This window comes from Dendrobates tinctorius, unplaced genomic scaffold (assembly GCF_039654945.1).
Source record: "Dendrobates tinctorius isolate UK_male_01 unplaced genomic scaffold, ASM3965494v1 ptg000022l, whole genome shotgun sequence".
Lineage (NCBI taxonomy): Eukaryota > Metazoa > Chordata > Amphibia > Anura > Dendrobatidae > Dendrobates > Dendrobates tinctorius.
The window spans coordinates 42052057-42074908 of NW_027361690.1; the positions used below are offsets into that span (position 1 = coordinate 42052057).

The 22852-nt window shown below is 43.4% G+C and overlaps 1 protein-coding gene across 1 annotated transcript in view; it reads right to left on the reverse strand.

Moving 5' to 3' along the window:
• Positions 1-22852, reverse strand: part of TTLL13 (tubulin tyrosine ligase like 13) — an 85684-nt gene that overhangs the window by 13888 nt on the left and 48944 nt on the right. Inside the window, exons 8-13 of the mRNA XM_073568646.1 lie at positions 18959-19044; positions 18651-18876; positions 15712-15893; positions 13956-14144; positions 12230-12413; positions 5406-5603 (exon numbers count right to left, since the gene is read on the reverse strand). Coding sequence (XP_073424747.1) covers positions 5406-5603; positions 12230-12413; positions 13956-14144; positions 15712-15893; positions 18651-18876; positions 18959-19044 — 1065 coding nt within the window. The remainder of the gene's footprint in view (positions 1-5405; positions 5604-12229; positions 12414-13955; positions 14145-15711; positions 15894-18650; positions 18877-18958; positions 19045-22852) is intronic.

Genomic DNA, 22852 nt, shown 5'->3' on the forward strand with positions numbered 1-22852 from the left:
GGGAGTGGTACAAGATGGACCATCTTAGAAAATCTATCACAAATCACCCAGATAACAGTCATTCTCTGAGAAACAGGAAGATCAGAAATAAAATCCATTGAGATAGAGATATGGGTCCATGGCCTTTTGGGCACCGGCAAGGGCATCAACAACCCACTAGAACGAGAACAGGGTTTAGACCGGGAACAAGTCCCACAAGACTGCACAAAATTCCTGACATCACGAGATAAGGCGGGCCACCAAAAAGACCGACTCACCAAATCTCTGGTACCAAAAATACCTGGATGACCAGCCAACGCGGGGCAAAGAACTTCAGACATCACTCTCTTCCTCCACTGGTCAGGAACATACAATTTTCCCATAAGACAACGCTCAAGTTTGTCCTCCTGAAATTCTTCCAGGGCACGTCTCAAATCGGGCGAGATGGCAGAAAGAACTACCCCCTCACCTATGATGGTAGTAGGTTTGGTCACAATAGGAGAATCAGCAAAGAAACTCCTAGAAAGGGCGTCTGCCTTAACATTCTTAGTGCCCAGAAGAAAGGAGACCACAAAATCAAAACGCGTGAAAAACAAGGCCCACCTAGCCTGTCTAGGATTCAAGCGTTTGGCCGACTCCAGGTAAATCAAATTCTTGTGGTCAGTAAGGACCACAACTTGATGTCTAGCTCCCTCCAACCAATGACTCCACTCCTCGAATGCCCACTTCATGGCCAACAATTCCCGATTCCCCACATCATAGTTGCGTTCAGATGAGGAGAACTTTCGGAGGCACAGGGATTCATTTTAGAAGTCACCGGATCTTTTTGGGACAAAACAGCTCCTGCACCAATCTCCGAAGCATCTACCTCTACCTGAAATGGAAGTGAGACATCAGGTTGCCGTAAAACCGGAGCAGAAGTGAACCTCTGCTTCAGCTCCTGAAATTCCAAAACAGCCTCTGGAGACCAATTCAGCAAATCAGTGCCCTTCTTGGTCAGATCAGTCAGTGGTTTGGCAATACCAGAAAAATTAGCTATAAATTTACGATAAAAATTAGCAAAACCCAAAAACTTCTGGAGAGCCTTCAAAGAAGTAGGCCGAACCCAATCATAAATGACCCGCACCTTGGCCGGGTCCATTTCAATAGTTGACGGAGACAATATAAATCCCAAAAATGAAATCCTCTGTACACCAAAAATGCATTTCGATCCCTTAACATACAGGGAATTCTCCCTCAAAATCCAGAACACAGTCCGAACATGTTCCACATGAGAATCCCAATCACTGGAAAAGATCAGAATATCATCCAAATAGATGATCAAAAACTTATCCACAAAGTCCCAGAAAATATCATTCATGAAGGATTGGAAGACAGAAGGGGCATTAGTGAGCCCAAAAGGCATCAACAGGTACTCAAAATGTCCCTCCGGAGTATTAAACGCTGTCTTCCATTCATCTCCATGCTTGATGCGAACAAGATTATATGCCCCCCTGAGGTCAAGCTTAGTAAACCAGCAGGCACCTTTAACTCTGGAGGATAAATCAGAAATCAGGGGTAACGGATACTGATATTTAACTGTAATCTTGTTAAGGGAACGATAGTCAATACAAGGCCTTAATGAACCATCTTTCTTAGCCACGAAAAAAAAAACAGCACCTAAGGGTGAAGATGGTCTAATATGACCCTTCTCCAACGACTCCTTAATATAAGATCGCATAGCCTCGTGTTCAGGTACAGATAAGTTGAAAAGCCAACCCTTGGGAAATTTACACCCAGGCCTCAACTCAATTGCACAGTCATAACTCCTATGAGGAGGCAGGGACGCAGACTTACTCTCACTAAATACATCATAAAAATCAGCCAAATAGTCAGGAACATCATGAGACTGGGGAGAGGTGGAGAAAACAGGAGTGTCACCAAGAGCACACAGACAGCCCCAACTCACCACAGACACAGATTTCCAATCCAAAACTGGATTATGGATTTGCAACCAGGGGAAACCCAGAACAATAGTATCATGCAAATTATGCAGTACCAAAAATCTACAATTTTCTTGGTGGTCTGGGGCGACCCGCATTATCACCTGGGTCCAAAACTGAGGTTTATTCTCCGCCAAAGGAGTAGCATCAATGCCCCTCAAAGGAATAGGCGTCCACAGAGGTATCATGGGAAAACCACAACGTTTAGCAAAATCCAAATCCATCAGATTCAAAGCCGCTCCTGAATACACAAAAGCCTTGGTGGAAAATGTGGATAAGGAGCAGATCAGAGTAATTGTCAAAAGAAACTTAGGTTGTACGCCACCCACAGCAAATGTGTGTGCAAAACGTTTCTCTCGTTTAGGGCAGACAGAAATAATATGAGAGGCATCTCCACAGAAAAAACACAGCTTATTGCGCCTTCTATACTCCTGACGTTGCACCCTAGACAAAACTCTATCGCATTGCATAGGTTCAGACATTTGTTGAAAAGGTGGCAACACCTCTCGTATAGTTTTACGTTCACGTAAACGCCAATCAACTTGAATGGCTAATGACATAGAATCGTCAAGACCAGAGGGAACAGGAAATCCCACCATAATATCTTTTACGGTTTCTGATAAACCCTTGCGAAAGAGAGCTGCCAAGGCACCATAATTCCATGTTGTAAGGACCGCCCACTTTCGGAATTTTTGACAGTATAACTCTGCAGAATCCTGACCCTGGTTCAATGCCAATAGGGCTTTCTCAGCTTGATCAATAGCATTAGGTTCATCATACAACAACCCCAAGGCTTGAAAAAATGCATCCACATTAGTCAGAATAGGATTTTCAGGTGTCAAAGAAAACGCCCAATCCTGGGGATCGCCGCGCAGCAAGGAGATGACAATTTTAACCTGCTGCACAGAGCTCCCCGATGAGTTAGGCTTCAAGGCAAGAAATAATTTACAATTATTCTTAAAATTCAAAAATTTAGACTGATCCCCAGAAAACACATCAGGAGTAGGGATTTTTGGTTCAACAGCATGTGATTGAGAGAGATAGGAGGAAATTCCCCGCACTTCAGCAGCGAGCTGCTCCACACGATCAGACAATTGCTTAATCTCCATTAAGGAAAAAATCTTCCTACGGCCCCAGAGAATAAGAGGAAAAAATACATCTAAAAAAATATTCTGACACTTTTTTTTTACAATTTTTTTTTTTCCTGCTTTTGAGTATCCTAGAATCTGCGGTGTGGCTGGTGATTCTGTTATGAATGAGTCACCGAGGAGGAAAAACAAGCTAAGCCCCAGAAAACCAGAGAGGTTGGTAAATAAGCGGATTGCAGACCCCTGATCCTATCCACACAACTAGCAGTAGCCGTGGAGCGTACCTACGATGATCCTAGACGCCTCGTCACAGCCGGAGAACTAAATAAGCCTAAAACAAGAAAAGGGGAAATCTAAACTACCCGAGAGCAGACCCCAAAGCAATAGACAGCCTCCAAACATGTATTGACGATGAGACAAGATGAAAACACAAACACAGATAGAAAAATCGGCTGAGAAAATGATGGGGCCCACACTAACTAGAAAGGACAGGAAAGGAAAGATGCTGTCTGCAATCACGCACAAAACCCTGCCAAAAAATGTCCAACAGTTTCTGATAACAAAACCCTGAAGTCGCTAGACTTCAATTCCCTATATCAGCACTCTGGTATATTCTGAAGACAGAGCAAAAAGAGACCAATCTGATCAGGGACAAAAAGCAAACTGGCATAAACAGAGACATAAGAATGGAAATTCAGCACAGCCCCAGCAGGGGCTGGCTGACCACAAAAACTGAGTAAACCAGACCAAATCTCATGTGAAAAATAGCAGAGCACACTTCGCTTGAGAAGGCAGGAACAGAACTGGAAACCAGAACCTCAGGGCAGGAGAAAATCACCAGCACAAAATTAGGGAGTCGGCTGTCTTAAATCCAGTCAGAGACTCCTGATGTCCACTCACAGTCCTCCTCCTCAGGTGGCAGGTCTCTGCAATTTAGATCAGCTTCATTACCTGCTGTCACCACCAGAGGGAGCCCGGATGGAGAACTCACGACTCCTCTGTCAACACAGCCATCTCCACCACCCTCACCAGAAGCCAGAGGTAAACCAGAAAATGAGTTCACAACAGAGGACACAAGGAAAGACACAGCAGGGAAAGAAGTCAAAGACAAGGAGACAGACAGACAAAGGTAGGACAGAGTTCAGACAGGGTAACAGTACGAGACAAGTTACAGGGCCAAAGACACAGGGACCAGAGTATACACAGGTACAAAGCAAGGTTAAAACAAAGACACAGAGACCAGGATATTCTGCCCCCTGGAGGGCAGACAGAGAAGTACCAAGCAAAGCTAGAAGTAAAGCCTCCAGAGAAGGAGGAACACAGAGCAAGACTAGGCAACTTAGTAGCAAGACACTGAGTTAGCACATTGCAAAGGCAAGATCCACTGGGTGGAGCTGCCCTAAATACTAGAGGGCTCTTGGTAATTGGTCAGGGACACATTAGACAGGTGACTCCATAAGAAGCAGAGAGTTCTGGCGCCGCCCCCCTATGCACACAGCCAGGAAACATGCACAGAGCAGATAGGAGACAAGAGGCACAGAGCATGGTGCTGGCAGCAGACAAATCACAGCATGGCCTGGATCAGTGAGTAAGTTGGTGTGTGGGGGATGGGAGGCCATGCAGCAATGCCAGCAGGGTTGTTACAGTATGTATGCATGCATGCATGCGTGTGTGTCTGTGTGTGACATGCACTGTGTATACATGTGTGTAATATCCAGTATTTGTGTAACATATTCTGTGTATGTGTAGCATCCACATTTATAAGTGCGGGCAATGGAGACAATGGAGTTTCTAGTTGTAAACATGTTGTCAATTGCCCAAAGAATTAGCAAAAAGATGCTCATTCATTGGGTGATTGGATAGATTATTCCAGAACAAAAATCATTGTTTGCGGCAGCACATCTCCCAGTGTAAACTGTAGATGTGCTGCTAATAACATGATACCGTATGGGGACAGAATGATCTGTTAGTGATCAGTCTGTGCCCATCATTCTTCTTCAGGTTATGTAAAGAGATCGGTAAACAAGCGCTGGACAACTTGAATATTGTTGATCGTGCTCGTTTAACGGCCTAAACTCAGCGCATGTAAATGCAACCTAAATATTTCTGTGTGATGTTGTTATACGTTAGTATTTGGGGCCCCATTTTTAACTTTCAACCAGTGCCCCACTTTGTCTAAAACCAGCCCTGCCGATAAGGGTGAAACTTTTCCTTTTTTATACGGTGTTATTAGATAGAATTGCTGTCCATGAGTTGTCAGTGCGACATACATATTGGCACCTACATAGTGGTGATGGCCTTAGACACAGGTAAGTCTAGTAGGAGCATTCTTACATCATAGGTATTTATTTCGTACTTGATTTCTAGTTTGGGCATCCAGAAGACTGTAATCAAGCGTTCTGGGTTCCTGAATGCTGAACAGTCTATAGACGTGATCCACGATGCCCAAGGCTCGAATTAGCTTTTCTCTTTGCTGAAGACCTTGTAGTCGCTCCATTTCCTCTTTTTCATCAATTTGTAAGGGCTTCATAGAGTCTGCTTTCACTTCCTCTGCCTACAGAAAGAAAGGTAGGGTAAAAACAAATGGATGATGAAACAGAAGAAATCAGAAGCCTCCAAACAGCCCAGGTAATGGCTGCCAACATGAAGGTTCACTTTCTGTGTGCAATGTTTCCATCATTCATCGACCTCATGTCTTCAAGAGTAATAAGGAACTGTACCTTATTCCATTATACATTTGGATACTAAACAATAACAAAAAAGCCATTACCTGGTGAAGTTCCAGCATCATGGCCCCCTGCCATGAACCTGAATGATTCCTGTAAAAATCAATGGTGGTGATGCTGTGGTGGATAGAGACCGCTATGGCTGTGCGGGTAGATGGCATGTGGCAGATGCAGTCAATTAAGCAGGAACTATAAGGGAGCAGCGGCTCTGCCGCAACAGGGAACTCATCAGGTAAGTAATTTCTTATTTTATGCCATTTACAAATTTTAGACTAATTTTTGTTTATCCTCTAAAAAAAAGTTAGCTTACAGTTTGTCAGGAACACCGCACTGCACTTGCTCACTGAGCCAGTGCGCGAGTCCTGAGTACAAAAACAGTGTTCAAAGATACCTGTGGAGCGGGACAGCAGCGGTGACGATGCGTGCTTCAGACTATCAGGACCTGAAGCACGTGACTGCTGGGGGCGTGACCTAAGCTCCACAGAGCTAGGAGCTGCAGGGAAACTCCTAGAAAGGTAACTACGGGACAAGTTACCAAGGGGCATAGACAGGTACGTAAACCAGATCAAGCCGAGTCAAAGCACGAGATAGCAGGACAGTACCAAAGGGTTAGAGGGAGCGAATAGTCAGGACGTAGCAATAGATCAGAAAACCAGAACGGGCAATGGACGGTACAAAAGGGACAAACTGTAATGGAGTAACAATAGCCAAGCCAGGAGGTCAGAACCGGAGAAGACAATAGTACCAAAACGAGAGACGGAGTTCAGAGTGAGGGGACAGACCGGGTCATACACGGGAATCAAACAAGCAATGCAGTATCCACGCACACCAGGGGGGGTCAGACACAGCCAGAATAACAGTATAGCTGACAGGGAATCCTAGTCTGGAGTGAGTATAAATACCTCTCCCAGATCCAAAAAGAGGCCGGCAAAAGTTAACCCTGTGAGAACAGGACATTAACCATATCCTAACCATGACACACTTTACCAAAGAATGCCCGTTCTAAGCAGTGTAAGAACAGTAACTGTTATGCAAATGTATGTAATTTGCCCCCTTAATTGGTTATTTGGATTAGCTCACATTTATGCTAATACCTCTACGTCATGCTTATTGATTCAATGCCTCAATTGTCCTTTCTCTCCTATACCTTGAACCACTCAGTACTAAATATCTACTTTGACATAAATGTAGACTTGATGACTGGCACCTGGAGATTTATCATTGTATCTGCTTAATAATCAAAAGTATCTAGCGCCAAAAATCAGCTATGTCTACCCATTTTGTTGCTCAACTTTCCCCTTGTATATATTAAGTCCCAAATGGATCTTTTCCCTTATCTGACAATTGGCAGATATTCCAATTCATTTACCACTCAATGTCATAGCACAATTTTGCAAATGTGTTAGGTAAAATATTATTGCCGACTGGAAATCATGAATCTAGTTTTATACCATATATAATGCAAAAATAGTTTGCGCATTTAGGCAATTGCAGAGGCACAACTTTTAGAAGTCCATAATTGTGTAACACAATATCAGAGAATTCTCAGAGGGGCTGACTTTTTGCCAGAATTGTGGTGGAACTATATGTTGCAAACTTTCAGTAATGCAAAAATATTGTGACTTTTGGGATTTTTATGCCAGTTCAGGCCTGCTCTGATAATGGCATAAATTATGGGCGTAAATTAGCCGGAATGAAATTGGACGAGCGGCCTGCAAATTCACACTTGACATCACACAAGGGAGGTAAATTACAACAGAAATGTACTTTAGTCTCTTACTGGAGTTAATAGCGGCACACCACGCAGCTACTATGGGGCCCGTCAGGGGGGCCCACCCGATGCCGACGGAGCAGCAGCAGCGGAGCAGTGGATGACAGGAGGCAGGAGCCAGCTACTGCAGCTAACGCCTGTGACCACTGCTAAAGAGACATAGATATTCACTGAATTCCAAGCCTATGGGCGTAGAATCCAGTGAATATTCATTCCACTTTAACAGCAGGCAGCTAGGCCGGCATTAGCATCTGAGCGGGGGGGGGGGACACGCCGTCAGGGACACCAGCGTGCTATGGGGGCCCAGTGCCTGTGCCAGGGCCGGCGCCCGCGATTGGGCCTCCGCTTGCTCAGGGTCTCGGCTCTTGCAATACTTACCTCTCCCAGCTCCACAACTGCAGCTTCTTCTGCATCTTCTGGCTGTAACGTTCAGGTTAGAGGGTGCAATGACATCACGTCTGTGCGCCCTCTGCCTGAACAGTAACAGTGCAGAGAGCAGGAAGACGGTGACGCTGAGGAGTCCTGAGCAGAGCAGCGGTCAGTGACGAGAGGTGAGTATTTCATTTTTATTTGTTTGGAGCAATAAATATGGGGCCCATCATATATGGGGCCCATTATACACAGAACATAATACTGGGGCCCGTTATACACTTGAGCATCATACATGGGGCCCATTAAACACTGGGGTCATCATATAAGGGCCCATCATACACTGGAGCATCATTTATGGGGTCCATTATACACTAACGCACCATATATGGGGCCCATTAAACACTGGAGCATCATATATGCGGCCCACTATATATGGAAAATTATATGAGCCCATTAAACACTGGAGCATCATATATGAGGCCCATTATATATGGAGCATTATATGGGCCCATCATACACTGGAGCATCATATACAGGGACCATTATACAGTATATTATTTCTGTTAATGTTGATGATTATGGCTTATAGCCAATGAAAACCCAAAAGTCATTATCTCAGTAAATTAGAATACTTTATAACACCAGATTGAAAAAATTATATTAAAATCCGAAATGTTGGCCTACTGAAATGTATGTTCAATAAATGCACTCAATACTTGGTCGGGGCTTATTTTGCATCAATTACTGCATCAATGCGGCATAGCATGGAGGCGATCAGCTTGTGGCACTACTGTGGTGTTATAGAAGCCCAGGTTGCTTTGATAGCAGCCTTCAGCTCGTCTGCATTGTTGGGCCTGGTGTCTGTCATCTTCCTCTTGAAATTTCAATCTCCAAAAAGCTTGTCAACAGAGGGAAGCATGAAGTGCTCTAAAATTTCCTGGTAGACGGCTGCGCTGACTTTGGTCTTGATAAAGCACAGTGGACCTACACCAGCAGATGGCATGGCTCCTCAAACCATCACTGATGGTGAAAACTTTACACTAGACCTCAAGCAGCTTGGATTATGTGCCTCTCCACTCTTCCTCCAGACTCTGGGACCTTGATTTCCAAATGAAATGCAAAATTTGCTTTCATCTGAAAACAACACCTTAGACCACTGAGCAACAGTCCAGTTATTTTTCTCCTTGGCCCAGGTAAGATGCTTCTGGCATTGTCTGTTGACACAAGGAATGCAACACTTGTAGCCCATGTCCTGGATACGTCTGTGTGTGGTGGCTCTTGAAGCAATGAATTCAGCAGCAGTCCACTCCTTGTGAATCTCCCCCAAATCCAAGCAACTTGGATTTTGTGCCTCTCCACTCTTCCTCCAGACTCTGGGACCTTGATTTCCAAGGTCTAGTGTGAAGTATCCACAATCAGTGATGGTTTGGGGAGCCATGTCATCTGCTAGTGTGGATCCACTGTTTTATCAAGACCAAAGTCAGCGTAGCCATCTACCAGGAAATTTTAGAGCACTTCATGCTTCCCTCTGCTGACAAGATGGCTGCGCTGACTTTGGTCTTGATAAAACAGTGGATCCACACTAGCAGATGACATGGCTCCCCAAACCATCACTGATTGTGGATACTTCACACTAGACCTTGGAAATCAATGTCCCAGAGTCTGGAGGAAGAGTGGAGAGGCACAAAATCCAAGTTGCTTGGATTTGGGGGAGATTCACAAGGAGTGGACTGCTGCTGAATTCATTGCTTCAAGAGCCACCACACACAGACGTACCCAGGACATGGGCTACAAGTTGTTGTGAGCTCATCTGTTCATTCATCTTTTGTGTCCGAGGATCTCCCTCTTCTGGTGAAGGAAGGTAGTGAGGATGATTTGGATGAAAGAAACCAAACACCTGATCAGGTGGATCGTGACTGGGTAACGGGAACTACAGACTGGATATAAGGCAGCCGACGACCTTCTGAGTCGCTGGTGATTTCTCTGCTGGATTCTTGGAGACCAGTCTGATTCCTGCTTCCCAAAGATAAGTTTTTGCTCTGCTATTGAACTTATTAGTTTTGGTTTTGTTTACCTTGTTTTTTAAGCTCAGCCATCCCCTGCCGGGGGTGTGCTGGATTCTTTTTCCTTGACCAGTGTTCTCTTTTGCTCTGCTTCCAGAATATTCTGAGTGCTGATTTAGGGTTTGAAGTCTAGTGACTTCAGGGTTCTTTTTGCTTATCAGTTGTGTTGGTAGTATTTTTTGGCAGGGTTTTCTCGGATTGCAGACAGCAGCTTTTCTGTCCTGTCCTTTTTAGTTAGCTTGGGCCCCATCGTTTGCTCAACCTATCTTTCTATCTGTGTTAGTGTTTTCATCTTGCTTCACCATCATTATATGTTGGGGGCTGCCTATTGCTTTGGGGTCTGCTCTGGGGCAGTCAGTTTTTCTCTTTTCTCTCTTTAGGCTTGTGTAGATCTCCGGCTGTGACGAGGTGTCTAGGATCACCGTAGGAACACTCCACGGCTACTGCTAGTTGTGTGATAGGATCAGGGGTCTGCAATCCACTAGTTTCCAACCTCTCTGATTTTCTGGGCTGAGCTTGTGTTTTGTTTTTTTCCTCCTCGGTGACTCAATCATAACAAGTGTTGCATTCCTTGTGTCAACAGACAATGCCAGAAGCGTCTTACCTGGGCCAAGGAGAAAAATAACTGGACTGTTGCTCAGTGGTCCAAGGTGTTGTTTTCAGATGAAAGCAAATTTTGCATTTCATTTGGAAATCAAGGTCCCAGAGTCTGGCGGAAGAGTGGAGAGGCACATAATCCAAGCTGCTTGAGGTCTAGTGTAAAGTTTCCACCATCAGTGATGGTTTGAGGAGCCATGCCATCTGCTGGTGTAGGTCCACTGTGCTTAATCAAGACCAAAGTCAGCGCAGCCATCTACCAGGAAATTTTAGAGCACTTCATGCTTCCCTCTGCTGACAAGCTTTTTGGAGATGGAAATTTCATTCTCCAGCAGGACTTGGCATCTGTCCTCACTGCCAAAAGTACCAATACCTGGTTTAAAAACACCAATATCACTGTGCTTGATTGGCCAGCAAACTCGCCTGACCTTAACGCCATAGAGAATCTATGAGGTATTGTCAAGAGGAAGATGAGACACCAGACCCAACAATGCAGACGAGCTGAAGGCTGCTATCAAAGCAACTTGGGCTTCCATAACACCTTAGCAGTGCCACAGGCTGATCGCCTCCATGCCACACCGCATTGGGGCAGTAATTGATGACAAAGGAGCCCCAACAAAATAATTTTTTCAAGCTGGTGTTACAAAGTATTCTAATTTACTGAGATAATGACTTCTGGGTTTTCATTGGCTATAAGCCATAATCATCAACATTAACAGAAATAAACAATTGAAATAGATCACGCTGTTTGTAACGACTCTATATATGAGTTTCACTTTTTGTATTGAAGAACTGAAATAAATTAACTTTTTGACGATATTTTAATTTTGTGAGATGCACCTGTATGTGTTAAAGGGGCCCACTGAGACTCTTTCACCTGGGGCCCATGAAAACCTGGAGCCGGCCCTGGGGATGAGGGTGCCATGCATACCAGGATTAGGATGAGGGGGCCATGCATACTAGAATGGTGATGAGGGGGCTATTTATGCCTGGATTGGGGACATATATATACCAGGTTGGGGGATATTAGTACAGAATTGACCACATTTTTTACTTCAATTTTTTTTCTATTTTCCTCCTCTAAAGACTAGGTGCGTCTTATGGTACGAAAAATACTGTATATATCAGTGAGCGAGTGAGTACAAGGTGGCCAAAATACTGTAGGACTGCATTATATTCTATGAGGGGGACTGCATTATACTATATGAGGGCTGCATTATATTCTATGAGGGGGGCTACCTAAACCCCTGCTATATCATTACGACGTGTACTACCTTATATTATATCCTGATATTAGCGTGTTTTACCACATAATTGGTGGTCTTGTATTTATTTGTATGTAGCTTGATAGTGGGCTCCAAGAATGATTTTCTCTGGTGGGCCCAAGGTGCTCCAGTCCGACGCTGTATGAGGGCAAGGAGGAGTGTGATCTCTGCAATTCATGAGATGGAATAAACTCAGCAGATTTCATGGAAGAACATCCGATACTGACTGTCTGGGTTCCCTAAGTACACAAAATGTATAGTAAAATAAATTGAGGAAGAATGTAATGTAGTTGTAGATAGGAAAGAGTTTGCTTTTATTGCTCCTTTCTATCTTTTTATAAGAACATTGGTCAGCTTTTTGTTTTTACGGTAAATCTCTAGTTTACCCTTTTCTCTGCAGTTTTATGGCCACTGGACAGAGCCCGAGTAGATGGTCTTCTTGTCACCTTGTATTTCACCGGCTTTTCACCTGCTGACTCTCCTTGCAAGGCATCTTTTTGCTCTTTCTTCTTTTTTGGAAAAGGTATTTCTTTCTGTTCTTGTTTCAGTCGTAGTTCTTCTAGCTGCTGTCTGTCAGATAAAAGTATACTGGTATATACACAGTTGCAATCAAAATTATTCACCCCCCAACTTTACAAATTAGGTTTATTACCAAAACTTACAACCTTTATGATATTTGCAATAAACTAATAACAATGTAATAACTCAACACAACTAGTACAACACGTGGTTTCTACAAATTCAACACAATAGAGGCCGATTAATTAAGATGTCTTCTGTAAGAACGCTGAAGTTTAGGCTGTATAGTGATCCCAAGCATACCATAAAGCCCACCACAACTTTGTTTCACCATACTTCTTCAGCATGGCAGATTCTAGAGGCCGTCACAGTCATCAGACTTGAACCACTTAGAAAATGTTATCTCCATCATTTTCTGCAGCACTTTACAGACATCATCAACACTGTCCCCATTGTTGTCACAATCTAAATTCCCTATCAGTATGTCTTTGGAATGTGGGAGGATGCCGGAGTACCAGGAGGAAACCCACACAAACATGAGGAGAACATACAAACTCCTTGCAGATGTTGTCCTTGGTGGGATTTGAACCCAGGACCACAGAGCTGCAAAGCAACAGTGTTAACCACTGAGCCACCGTGCTGCCCAATTAGGTTTGAATAAGGTGTTTGTGGTGCACAAACCAAGAATATTAGTGAACTGGAGGCCATTGAGGAATGAGCTTATTGCCTGAGGAACGCTGCCAAAAACTGGCTTCTGGCTATGCATCATGCTTGCGTCAGGTCACAACAGCCAAAGTACTAAAGATGCATGTCCTGGAGGAGTGAATAATCCTGAGACTGCAGTAGTCATTAAAAGTGGCATTTTGAGTAGAATTTCGAGAAGCCATTTGTTAAGGGGGTTTTACACATAGCGATATCGCTAGCGATATCGCTATAACGTCACCGATTTTGTGACTTTATAGCGATATCGCTATGTGTGATACTTACCTCCGACCGGCTCCCCCGCTGTCCATCGCTGATCGCGCAAGAATGTCCGGCTCCATTTCTCATCGTCAGCTTCCTGCTGTGACGACGAGCGACGCGTGGAGGCGGGCGGGATGACATCAGGATCGCTGTGTGTGAAAGGTATCATGCGCTGCGTCGCTGCTGCATCGCTGTGAGGTCTGCCTGTGTGACAGCTCACTAGCGATCATTTAGCGATGCACCAGCGATCCTGACCGGGTCGGATCGCGGGTCGGATCGCTGGTGTATCGCTAAATGTAAAGGGGCCTTAATATTTTGAATTACGGTATTCTTATTTCTTTGGTTAATTGCAAATGTCAAAACGTTTATGAATGTAACTAATAAGCCTAATTTGCAGTGAGGCTATATATATATATATATATATATATATATATATATACACTCCTTTCCCTAGGTTGCGATTGTTACCCCTACAACCCATTACCAGAATTATGTATAACAAAAATATGACTGCGTAATCCATAAGATCCAATTAGCTGCCAGTTCTAAAACTCTCCCAATAATGTGCCAATTTCAAGGTGCCTTGCTCATATCAGGTATCAAAGTCAACACCCTTGAGTAGTTCATTACCTGGCGCACTCCTCTCTGGCCCGAGAAGCAGCAGTCTCCTGGAACAAAGACCCGCTGTGTTTGAAGAACTTCTCGTATTTGTCTGCCGTGGCTTGTGGGTAAATCCGTTGATAACCTCCCAGGTGGCTGTCCTCATACTTTTCTACTTGTTCCAGCCAAGCAGCATGGGTGCTTTCCAATTGCTCCCGTCTGTAGACAAGCAAACACGGACACAACAATGTCAGTGACTATGTGAAAGTGGTGAAATAAATTAACACATTGTAATGTTCTACTACCTTGCTGTAAATTGTAAAGTTCTACTACCTTGCTGTATTTGCCATTTATTGCATCCATGACATCCATGACCACATCACATATTACTAACAAAATTAAGCACTTAAAAGTACACTGAATGACTCATTATATTTCTAGACTATTGTTTAGTTATTGCTATACAACATTATAAAAGGCACCTTGTGCAGTGGATGATACTTGAATGGTCTTTCCCAACATCTTGATTCAAATCAGTTCAGACCAGCAGTGTTGCACTGTTCGTCTGAACTGTGCCCTCTCACATGCTGCTATATCAGGTAGCTCTGATTCTGCAGCATCAGAAGAGCAATGAGACTGAGTGTGATTGCCATGGCACAGTTGCAGGATACCACGAGGCTAGAGGCTCCTCTCTTATCCTTAAAGCTAAGGTAAGATTACTTCTGATGGTGAATACGCTGGGGCCATGTGCCTTACTGAGCTCCTGAATCAGCCTTTATCTGTCTCCTCCCACACCCAGGGAAGTGGGCAGTTGTATATATGAATACACAAACCAGACTAACAAGGGAAGAGGTACAGGGATAAATGAAAATACTAATCAACCAAATATGCACTCACAAACAACTGAGTGGAACACCAAGAGGTAAAGAAAGAGAAAACCAAATAGGAGAGTATGAGGATATGCACTGACATTTCACCAAGCAACAGTCTCCTGAACAACACTCCAAAATACCTCCTCAAACAACCAACAGCTGCCTGCTTACCAGAGACGAGTATATATAGCAGAGGGGAGTGGCCAACACTGAACAAGCTGAGACTATCAAAGCAGGAAAGTTTCCAGGAGCTCTCAACTGAACAGATTACCCTGCACTGCTAGCAGAAACATGCACTGTTTAATATGAAGGTACAGTGCTTCTAATCCATCACTGCAGGAGTACAAGAAATCAGAAACTGCTGTCTTCTGGCTCCTCTCTGTCGCAGTAAACCCGTGACAGATTAGAACAGTTATCTGTAATGAAGGAGTCTTCTCTACTTTTTGCTGTCCATGGTTATTGCCACATGAATCTGCCATCACTATAAGATCTGATACAGTCTGTGTGATATGATATTAAAATGTAAAATTGTGAATATTAATATTCACAGGAGAATTATCCTTTGGACCTGAAGGGGTCATCTGGGCTTAATGTATTTATGACCTAAACATTGGACAGGTAATCAACATCAGATCAATTGAGGTCTGACACTCGGCACCCTCACAGATCAGCTGTTATCAAAGGAATAGCAGCTGTTCTGCAGTACTCAGCAGCGCCTGCTACACAGTGTAGGCAGCTTCATTTAAAGCATTTTTATCCTTTGGCCGCAGAAGCAAATAACAGCTGATCATGGGGGTGCCAGGTGGTGGATACCCACAGATTGGATATGGATGACATAGCTAACGGACATCATTCCTATGGATATATGCTGTGCCTAGACTATTCCTTTAATGGCTTCAAAAGTAAACTTATACCTGTTTTCTTTGGGCAGATTCCGCTGAAGTAAGCGTTCTTTAACTCTGCGTTTATCTTCTTCAAGGACTTTTCTTTTGTCGCAAGCCCGAAGATTGATCAAATTAAGGGTATCCTGAAGTAGGGCATCCTTCACTTCCCTGTCCAAGTGTGAGTCTGTGGTAAAGCTTGGGGAATGATTCACCTACAGGAAACAAGAATATACTGTAGTATACAGATATACACCGGCGCTACCAATAGAAAAGGAGGGCTGCTGGTGCCTAGACAGAAGCTGTGCTTGTTCTGCCAAAAAAGGGTTAAATAAGTAAATAGAGGAAGGCACCGCACTCACAGGAGGATTCACAGATGATAACGTAAAAGTGAAAGTCCTGCCTTTCACACATGAGCCAAGCGTGCAGGAGATGAAAATCTGCCACAGCAAGATACACTGATGAATGGTAAAGGACTTGTACAAACTTACCCTAGCTCTGCTGAATGAAGGTGCTGTGCTGATCACAGTCAATGATCCACAGAAATGCTGGAAAACCAGGTGAGAAGCTGGGAGGATGAAGTGAATGAGCTGGCTGACTGGGGTGCAAGTAATGAAGAGAGCTGGGCAGAGCCAGGATAGCTCCGGCCGGTAGCGTCCTGGATGCACAGCTGAGGGGGGCCAACACTGTCCTGCACTGACAGCGTGTGACGTCACAGGATAAGGCTACGGAGCCTAGCTGGGGCCAAAAACCTACGCGTTTCAAAGCAAAACGTGCTTCTTCATCAGGGTTACTGCTCACCCAGTATAGCTGTCATATATAGTGTGTATATGTTCAAACACCTGTTTAACTCTTGGATTGAACACTCACCCCCACCCTCCCAGTAGAAGGCTAATTAATGATTAAGATAATATACATTTAAAAAGAAAGAGAAAAGAATAGCCATAGCGTATTCCTCCCAAAAATGGGTTGTAATATTGAGAATAATAAAGAATGTTAAAAACTATAACTTTATTATGCTGATAAATTTTTTAACATTTTAATATGAATAAAATCGAATACAAATATAAATATAAAGAAAAACTATGCGCGTAAAAATAAAATATGCTCCACCTACCGCGAATACTCATACAAAAAGCAGACATTGAAAATATGAATATAGAGAATATGGTAGGGGAAGGCAAATGCATCTATCCTAAAAAAAAAAAAAAAAAAAAAAAATATTTATAAAACCACATAATGTATATATGGCTGATAAAAACAGTGGGCCGCACCAAACGTCGTTTGATGGATCGCATCAAAGAACACTTTTCTAACATTCGTAAAGGCTTTATAGGACACCCTCTCTCACGCCATTTTAAAGACAAACATAGCCAATCTTTGAAAGGCGTTCACTTTTCCGGCATTCAGGTGGTCCATTATAACCAGAGAGGGGGTGATTTCCTCAAGGCAATGTCTAGAGCAGAGTCCTATTGGATATTCTCCTTGGACAGTTTGGCCCCAAAAGGCCTGAATCACGAACTGGAAGTATATGCCTTCTAATATGATTGTAGACAAATGAATACATATGGATGCTTACATTAGAGGTTTCATGTACCTATTAATTATTTTTAACCAGTTCTTTCACACTTATTCTATTTTTATTACTATTCAAACTGGATTTTTACTATATCTATAAGGGGTATTTATATACAAGTAATTTTAATCATTATCCTCACTAGTTATACTAAGATTTGGTATGCAATAGAACAGCGTTTATAACCAATATTAGTAGTGTGAAATGCATACATAGAGGTTGTTGATGACTGTTTTTATCAGCCATATATACATTATGTGGTTTTATAAATATTTTTTTTTTTTTAGGATAGATGCATTTGCCTTCCCCTACCATATTCTCTATATTCATATTTTCAATGTCTGCTTTTTGTATGAGTATTCGCGGTAGGTGGAGCATATTTTATGTTTACGCGCATAGTTTTTCTTTATATTTATATTTGTATTCGATTTTATTCATATTAAAATGTTAAAAAATTTATCAGCATAATAAAGTTATAGTTTTTAACATTCCTTATTATTCTCAATATTACAACCCATTTTTGTGAGGTATACGCTATGGCTATTCTTTTCTCTTTCTTTTTAAATGTATGATATTATCTTAATTATTAATTAGCCTTCTACTGGGAGGGTGGGGGTGAGTGTTCAATCCAAGAGTTAAACAGGTGTTTGAACATATACACACTATATATGACAGCTATACTGGGTGAGCAGTAACCCTGATGAAGAAGCACGTTTTGCTTTGAAACGCGTAGGTTTTTGGCCCCAGCTAGGCTCCGTAGCCTCAGCCTCAGTGCAGGACAGTGTCGGCCCCCCTCAGCTGTGCATCCAGGACGCTACCGGCCGGAGCTATCCTGGCTCTGCCCAGCTCTCTTCATTACTTGCACCCCAGTCAGCTAGTTCATTCACTTCATCCTCCCAGCTTCTCACCTGGTTTTCCAGCATTTCTGTGGATCATTCACTGGGATCAGCACAGCACCTTCATTCAGCAGAGCTAGGGTAAGTTTGTACAAGTCCTTTACCATTCATCAGTGTATCTTGCTGTGGCAGATTTTCATCTCCTGCACGCTTGGCTCATGTGTGAAAGGCAGGACTTTCACTTTTACGTTATCATCTGTGAATCCTCCTGTGAGCGCGGTGCCTTCCTCTATTTACTCAAGAATATACTGTATCTTATACAAAATAAAAACCAAGCGGTATTCTCCAAGTGCCATTTATATTAATGTACTTTTGTACCCTACATTTGAAAGGTGTCTTAACCACAATTGGTCTTTGCCACTTTGGGAGCACTTAGTTTGTTCCCATGGATCCTAGGATGCACACCACAAAGTCACATACTTATAACAACACCGCAAAAACGATAGCAGGCTAGTGTGATAATTTTTCTCGCATTTTTATATTGACATTAGAGATTTTACCTCCAGCAGCCAAGGTTTTAATTTTTTGTCCACTAATATGTCAAATCCTAGAATCTCGAAACAAGCGCTGCCTGCGATATGATTTGGGAAGCAGGTTCGATAGTTGTGCTTCAGGATGGGGTGTGCAGATATCAGAGTCTTTATAACTACATCCTCAATATCTTCCCACAGCTTTTCTGTGTTGTAATTGTTGTTCTCCAGCCAGGTCCTCAGAGTTGATAGTTTTCTATCATTAGAAATATAAAATGTACATGGTGCACGAGTCATACAGAAACATAACCGTACCCACTGGAGCACACAGCGCTCACCTCTTACTTCCTGTCATGTCATCTCTCATAAAGTTGTCGCTGTGCTTGTTGATGGCATAATTGGTCAGGTGCATACAGACTTCATCCTGTCAGAATGAATTTTACTAACTTAAGTACCTCTAGAGTTTTTCAGATATTTACATTTGAGACATGCTGTAAGTACAAAGGAATCTGTTTCTATTCTCTCCATCTCAAGCAATGGGATATAAGACTATGTAGTGAAGGGTAAAACTACTAAAGGTGTTATCCGATTGATGTACTGTATAACTCGCCGCTACCAAGAATTCTACATGTATCACAACACTGTTGTCGGGTTGTCCCGGGACTAGTGGCTCCTTTCCTGTCCCTAACGCTAGGGGTAACCTATCTCACCCTTCTGATGGTGAAGACGCTGGGGCCACGTAGCTTGCCTTAGCTACTGAATCCACCTTCAGTCTTTACCCTTCCCCTACCCATGGAAGAAGGGAGTAGTAGTGTACCATAATACACCAACCAGACTAACAAGGTAATAGGAACAGGGATAACAAAAATTACCAATCACACATATATACTCACACATACAACAGAGGAATGCACCTGGGAGTGGAAGATGGGGTTAAACCAAAGTAGGAGAAGAAGGGGAATTTTCACACACCCAAAACCAAGCAACAGTCACAGATAAATCCACCAAAAGCCTTCTCAAATAACAACCACCAACAATCTCCAGCCATGCAGCGAAAGCTACTCTGACAATGCTAGCCAGGATCCAGTTTATATAGGAGATGGGAGTGGCTAATAGTGAACAGCTGAGCCTTAATGCAGGAAAGCTTCCAGGAGCTCTCAACAGAGCAGATTAACTCATACACTGCTAAAAGAAACCTGTACCATTTAATATGAAGGTGAAGTGCTTCTAATTAGATCAGGAGTAGGAGTAATCAGATGCTGCGGTCTTCTGGCTCCTTTCTTTCATGGTAAACTCATGACAACATGATCATATTACCGCAGTTAAAAATAGGTGGGAGAGATATGTGAGACACATATGCATGGTGGCATGAGAGAATGTTTTGGTACCAACACGGGGGATATCAATTAACACAGCCTAGAGGAGGTCACAATTATTTTTGATTCATAAATTTATAGAACCCCAAAAGCATTATACCAGATGGGTCTCAGGGCTGATGATCATTGGGGAAGGAGTAGCAGTTATGTCCCCCCTGGGACATTGTAATAAAGTTTAAAAAAAAAAAAAATTGTAAGAACAATTTGTAAAAAAAAAAATAAAAAAAAAAAAAAAATTCCCTAATAAATTCATTTTTTGGAAATAAAAAAAACAAATAAAAAACAATAAAAGTACATATATTTGGTATCGCCGCATCCGTAACGACCCGCCCTATAACACTGTCCCACTAGTTAACCCCTTTATTGAACCCCTTAAAAATAAAAAATGAATCAAAAAATAAAGCTTTATCATCATACGGCCGAACAAAAAGTGCAATAACGCGCGATAAAAAAGACGGATATAAATAACCATGGTACCGCTGAAAACGTCATCCTGTCCTGCAAAAAATGAGCTGCCATACAGCATCATCAGCGGAAAAATAAAAAAGTTATAGCTCGCAGAATAAAGTGATGCAAAAATAATTATTTTTTTTATATAAAAGTGTTTACATTGCATAAAAGCGCCAAAACATAAAAATGCGAAATAAATGAGGTATCGCTGTAACCGTACTGACCCAAAGAATAAAACTGCTTTATCAAATTTACCGCACACGGAACGGTGTAGACACACCCTCCAAAAGAAATTCTTGAAATGCTGTTTTTTGTACACTCTGCGCCCAAAAAATCAGAATAAAAAGCGATCAAAAAATGTCACGTACCCGAAATTGGTACTAATAAAAACGTCAACTCGTCCCGCAAAAGATAAGACCTCACATGACTCGGTGGGTCAAAATATGGAAAAATTATAGCTCTCAAAATGTGGTGATGCAAAAACTATTTTTACAATAAAAAGCGTCTTTTAGCGTATGACAGCTGCCAAATATAAAAACCCACCATAAATAGTAAATCAAACCCCCTTTATCACCCCTTTAGTCATGGAAAAATAAAATTAAAAAAATGTATTTATTTCCATTGACCCATTAGGGTTAGGGGTGTGTTGGGGTTATGGTTGGAGTTATAATTGGGGGGTTTCCACTGTTTGGGCACATCAGGTGCTCTCCAAATGCAACATGGCGTCTGATCTCAATTCCCACCAATTCTGCGTTGAAAATGTCAAATGGTGCTCCTTCCCTTCCAAGCTGTTAGGGACAACGGAACGCACTAAATATAAAATAACATAAAGGGCGTTCGCCGCCCGGGGTCCACCGTGCAGAAGGTGTTAACACTGCTGCTAGAAAATGGCGCACACTAAATATGGCGGTATATCACACACTGGTTGAACGTCACTCGGTGTGAACTGGGCGTTCTCTGTTAACTTAACAGAGACGGTAAAGCATTAACTTAAATACTGAGCCTGTTGGACTGACAGGTCTCAGAGAAGTGCACACACAGTATATGGTCACAGGAGCTGGGCCCAAGGCAGAGGGTCAGAGTCCATCTTGACCTACCGTGCGAGAGGCGTCGCAACTGTGGACGCCAGGAGGAGCTGCAGACTGCAGCGCGGCAACAGACACTGCCGCTAATCGACAATGCCCGGAAGCAGGCGCACTATCAGACGCTAGCACTGTGGAGGATGCTGTTGTGGCTTGTAGCTTGCCACTGGCTGGCGCTGACTAAGCTAAGTCCCTATACACACTCGTAATATCAGAGGGAGGAGATCTTAATGAGTCATTCGCAGTCTCATGCATCCATCATCATTCACACAGTTAGCAACTAGAAACTATGCTAGCGCATGGCCAAGCAGCCATGCGAACCTTTTATAGCCGGGACCTTCCGGAAGCTTCCAGCTCCCTGAGATGGACCAATCAGATCACGAGAAGGACCTGGACATGTGACTCCCGATTTCCAATGGGAGATCGTCTCGTGAGCATGCTCAGTAGAGCGACGGGAGGACTTAGCCTCTGAAGTGACTTGCTGCTATTGCTGGCCCAGAGGTGGCTGCAATAGTCAAACCCAGAGAGCTAATCTGAGCAAAGCGTATGTGACGACGAGATTGCTGTGCAGGCTCCCAAGCGGTCGGTGGAGGATGGGAGACCGCTGAATACAAGGCTCTGGATTCTTGTTGTGTAGTTGCAGGAACCTGATGCCTAACATTACCCCCTCTCCTCTGAGCCTCGCTACGCTCAAAAGCCACGAGCGGGGTGTAGATGTTCTCCACTGGTCCCAAGGTCTGGGCCTCAGGAACATGACCCTTCCAGTCTACCAAATAAATTTTTTGCCACGCACAACCCTGCGCCCCACAATGGCGTTAACCTCAAACTCGTCCGAAGACAAGTCTGATGTCCCGGCAGATGACTCGGATAACCGTGACATGTGAACAGGTTTCAGAAGGGACATGTGGAATGCGTCAGAGATGGCCAAGTGTGGTGGAAGAGCCAGACAATAGACCACCGAGCTGATCCGCTCAAGGATTTTGAAGGGACCAATGTATCGTGGCGCGAACTTGGGGGACTCAGCCTGCAGCTTGATATTTCGGGCAGATAGCCACATCAAGTCGCCAGGTGCAAAAGTTGGAGCGGGGCGCCGATGTGTGTCGGTGGATGCCCTCATTCTCTCTTTAGAGGCTCGAATGGCATCCTGGGTGCGATCCCAAATGTCGTGAGCCTCCATTGCCTAGTTTGCCACCCTGGAATCAGTGGAAGACACTGGCATCGGGACGGGGAAGCGCGGATGCTGGACGTAATTAAGAAGGAACGGCGTCTGACCAGTGGAATCAGCCACTGCGTTATTCAGGGCAAATTCAGCCCATGGTAGTAA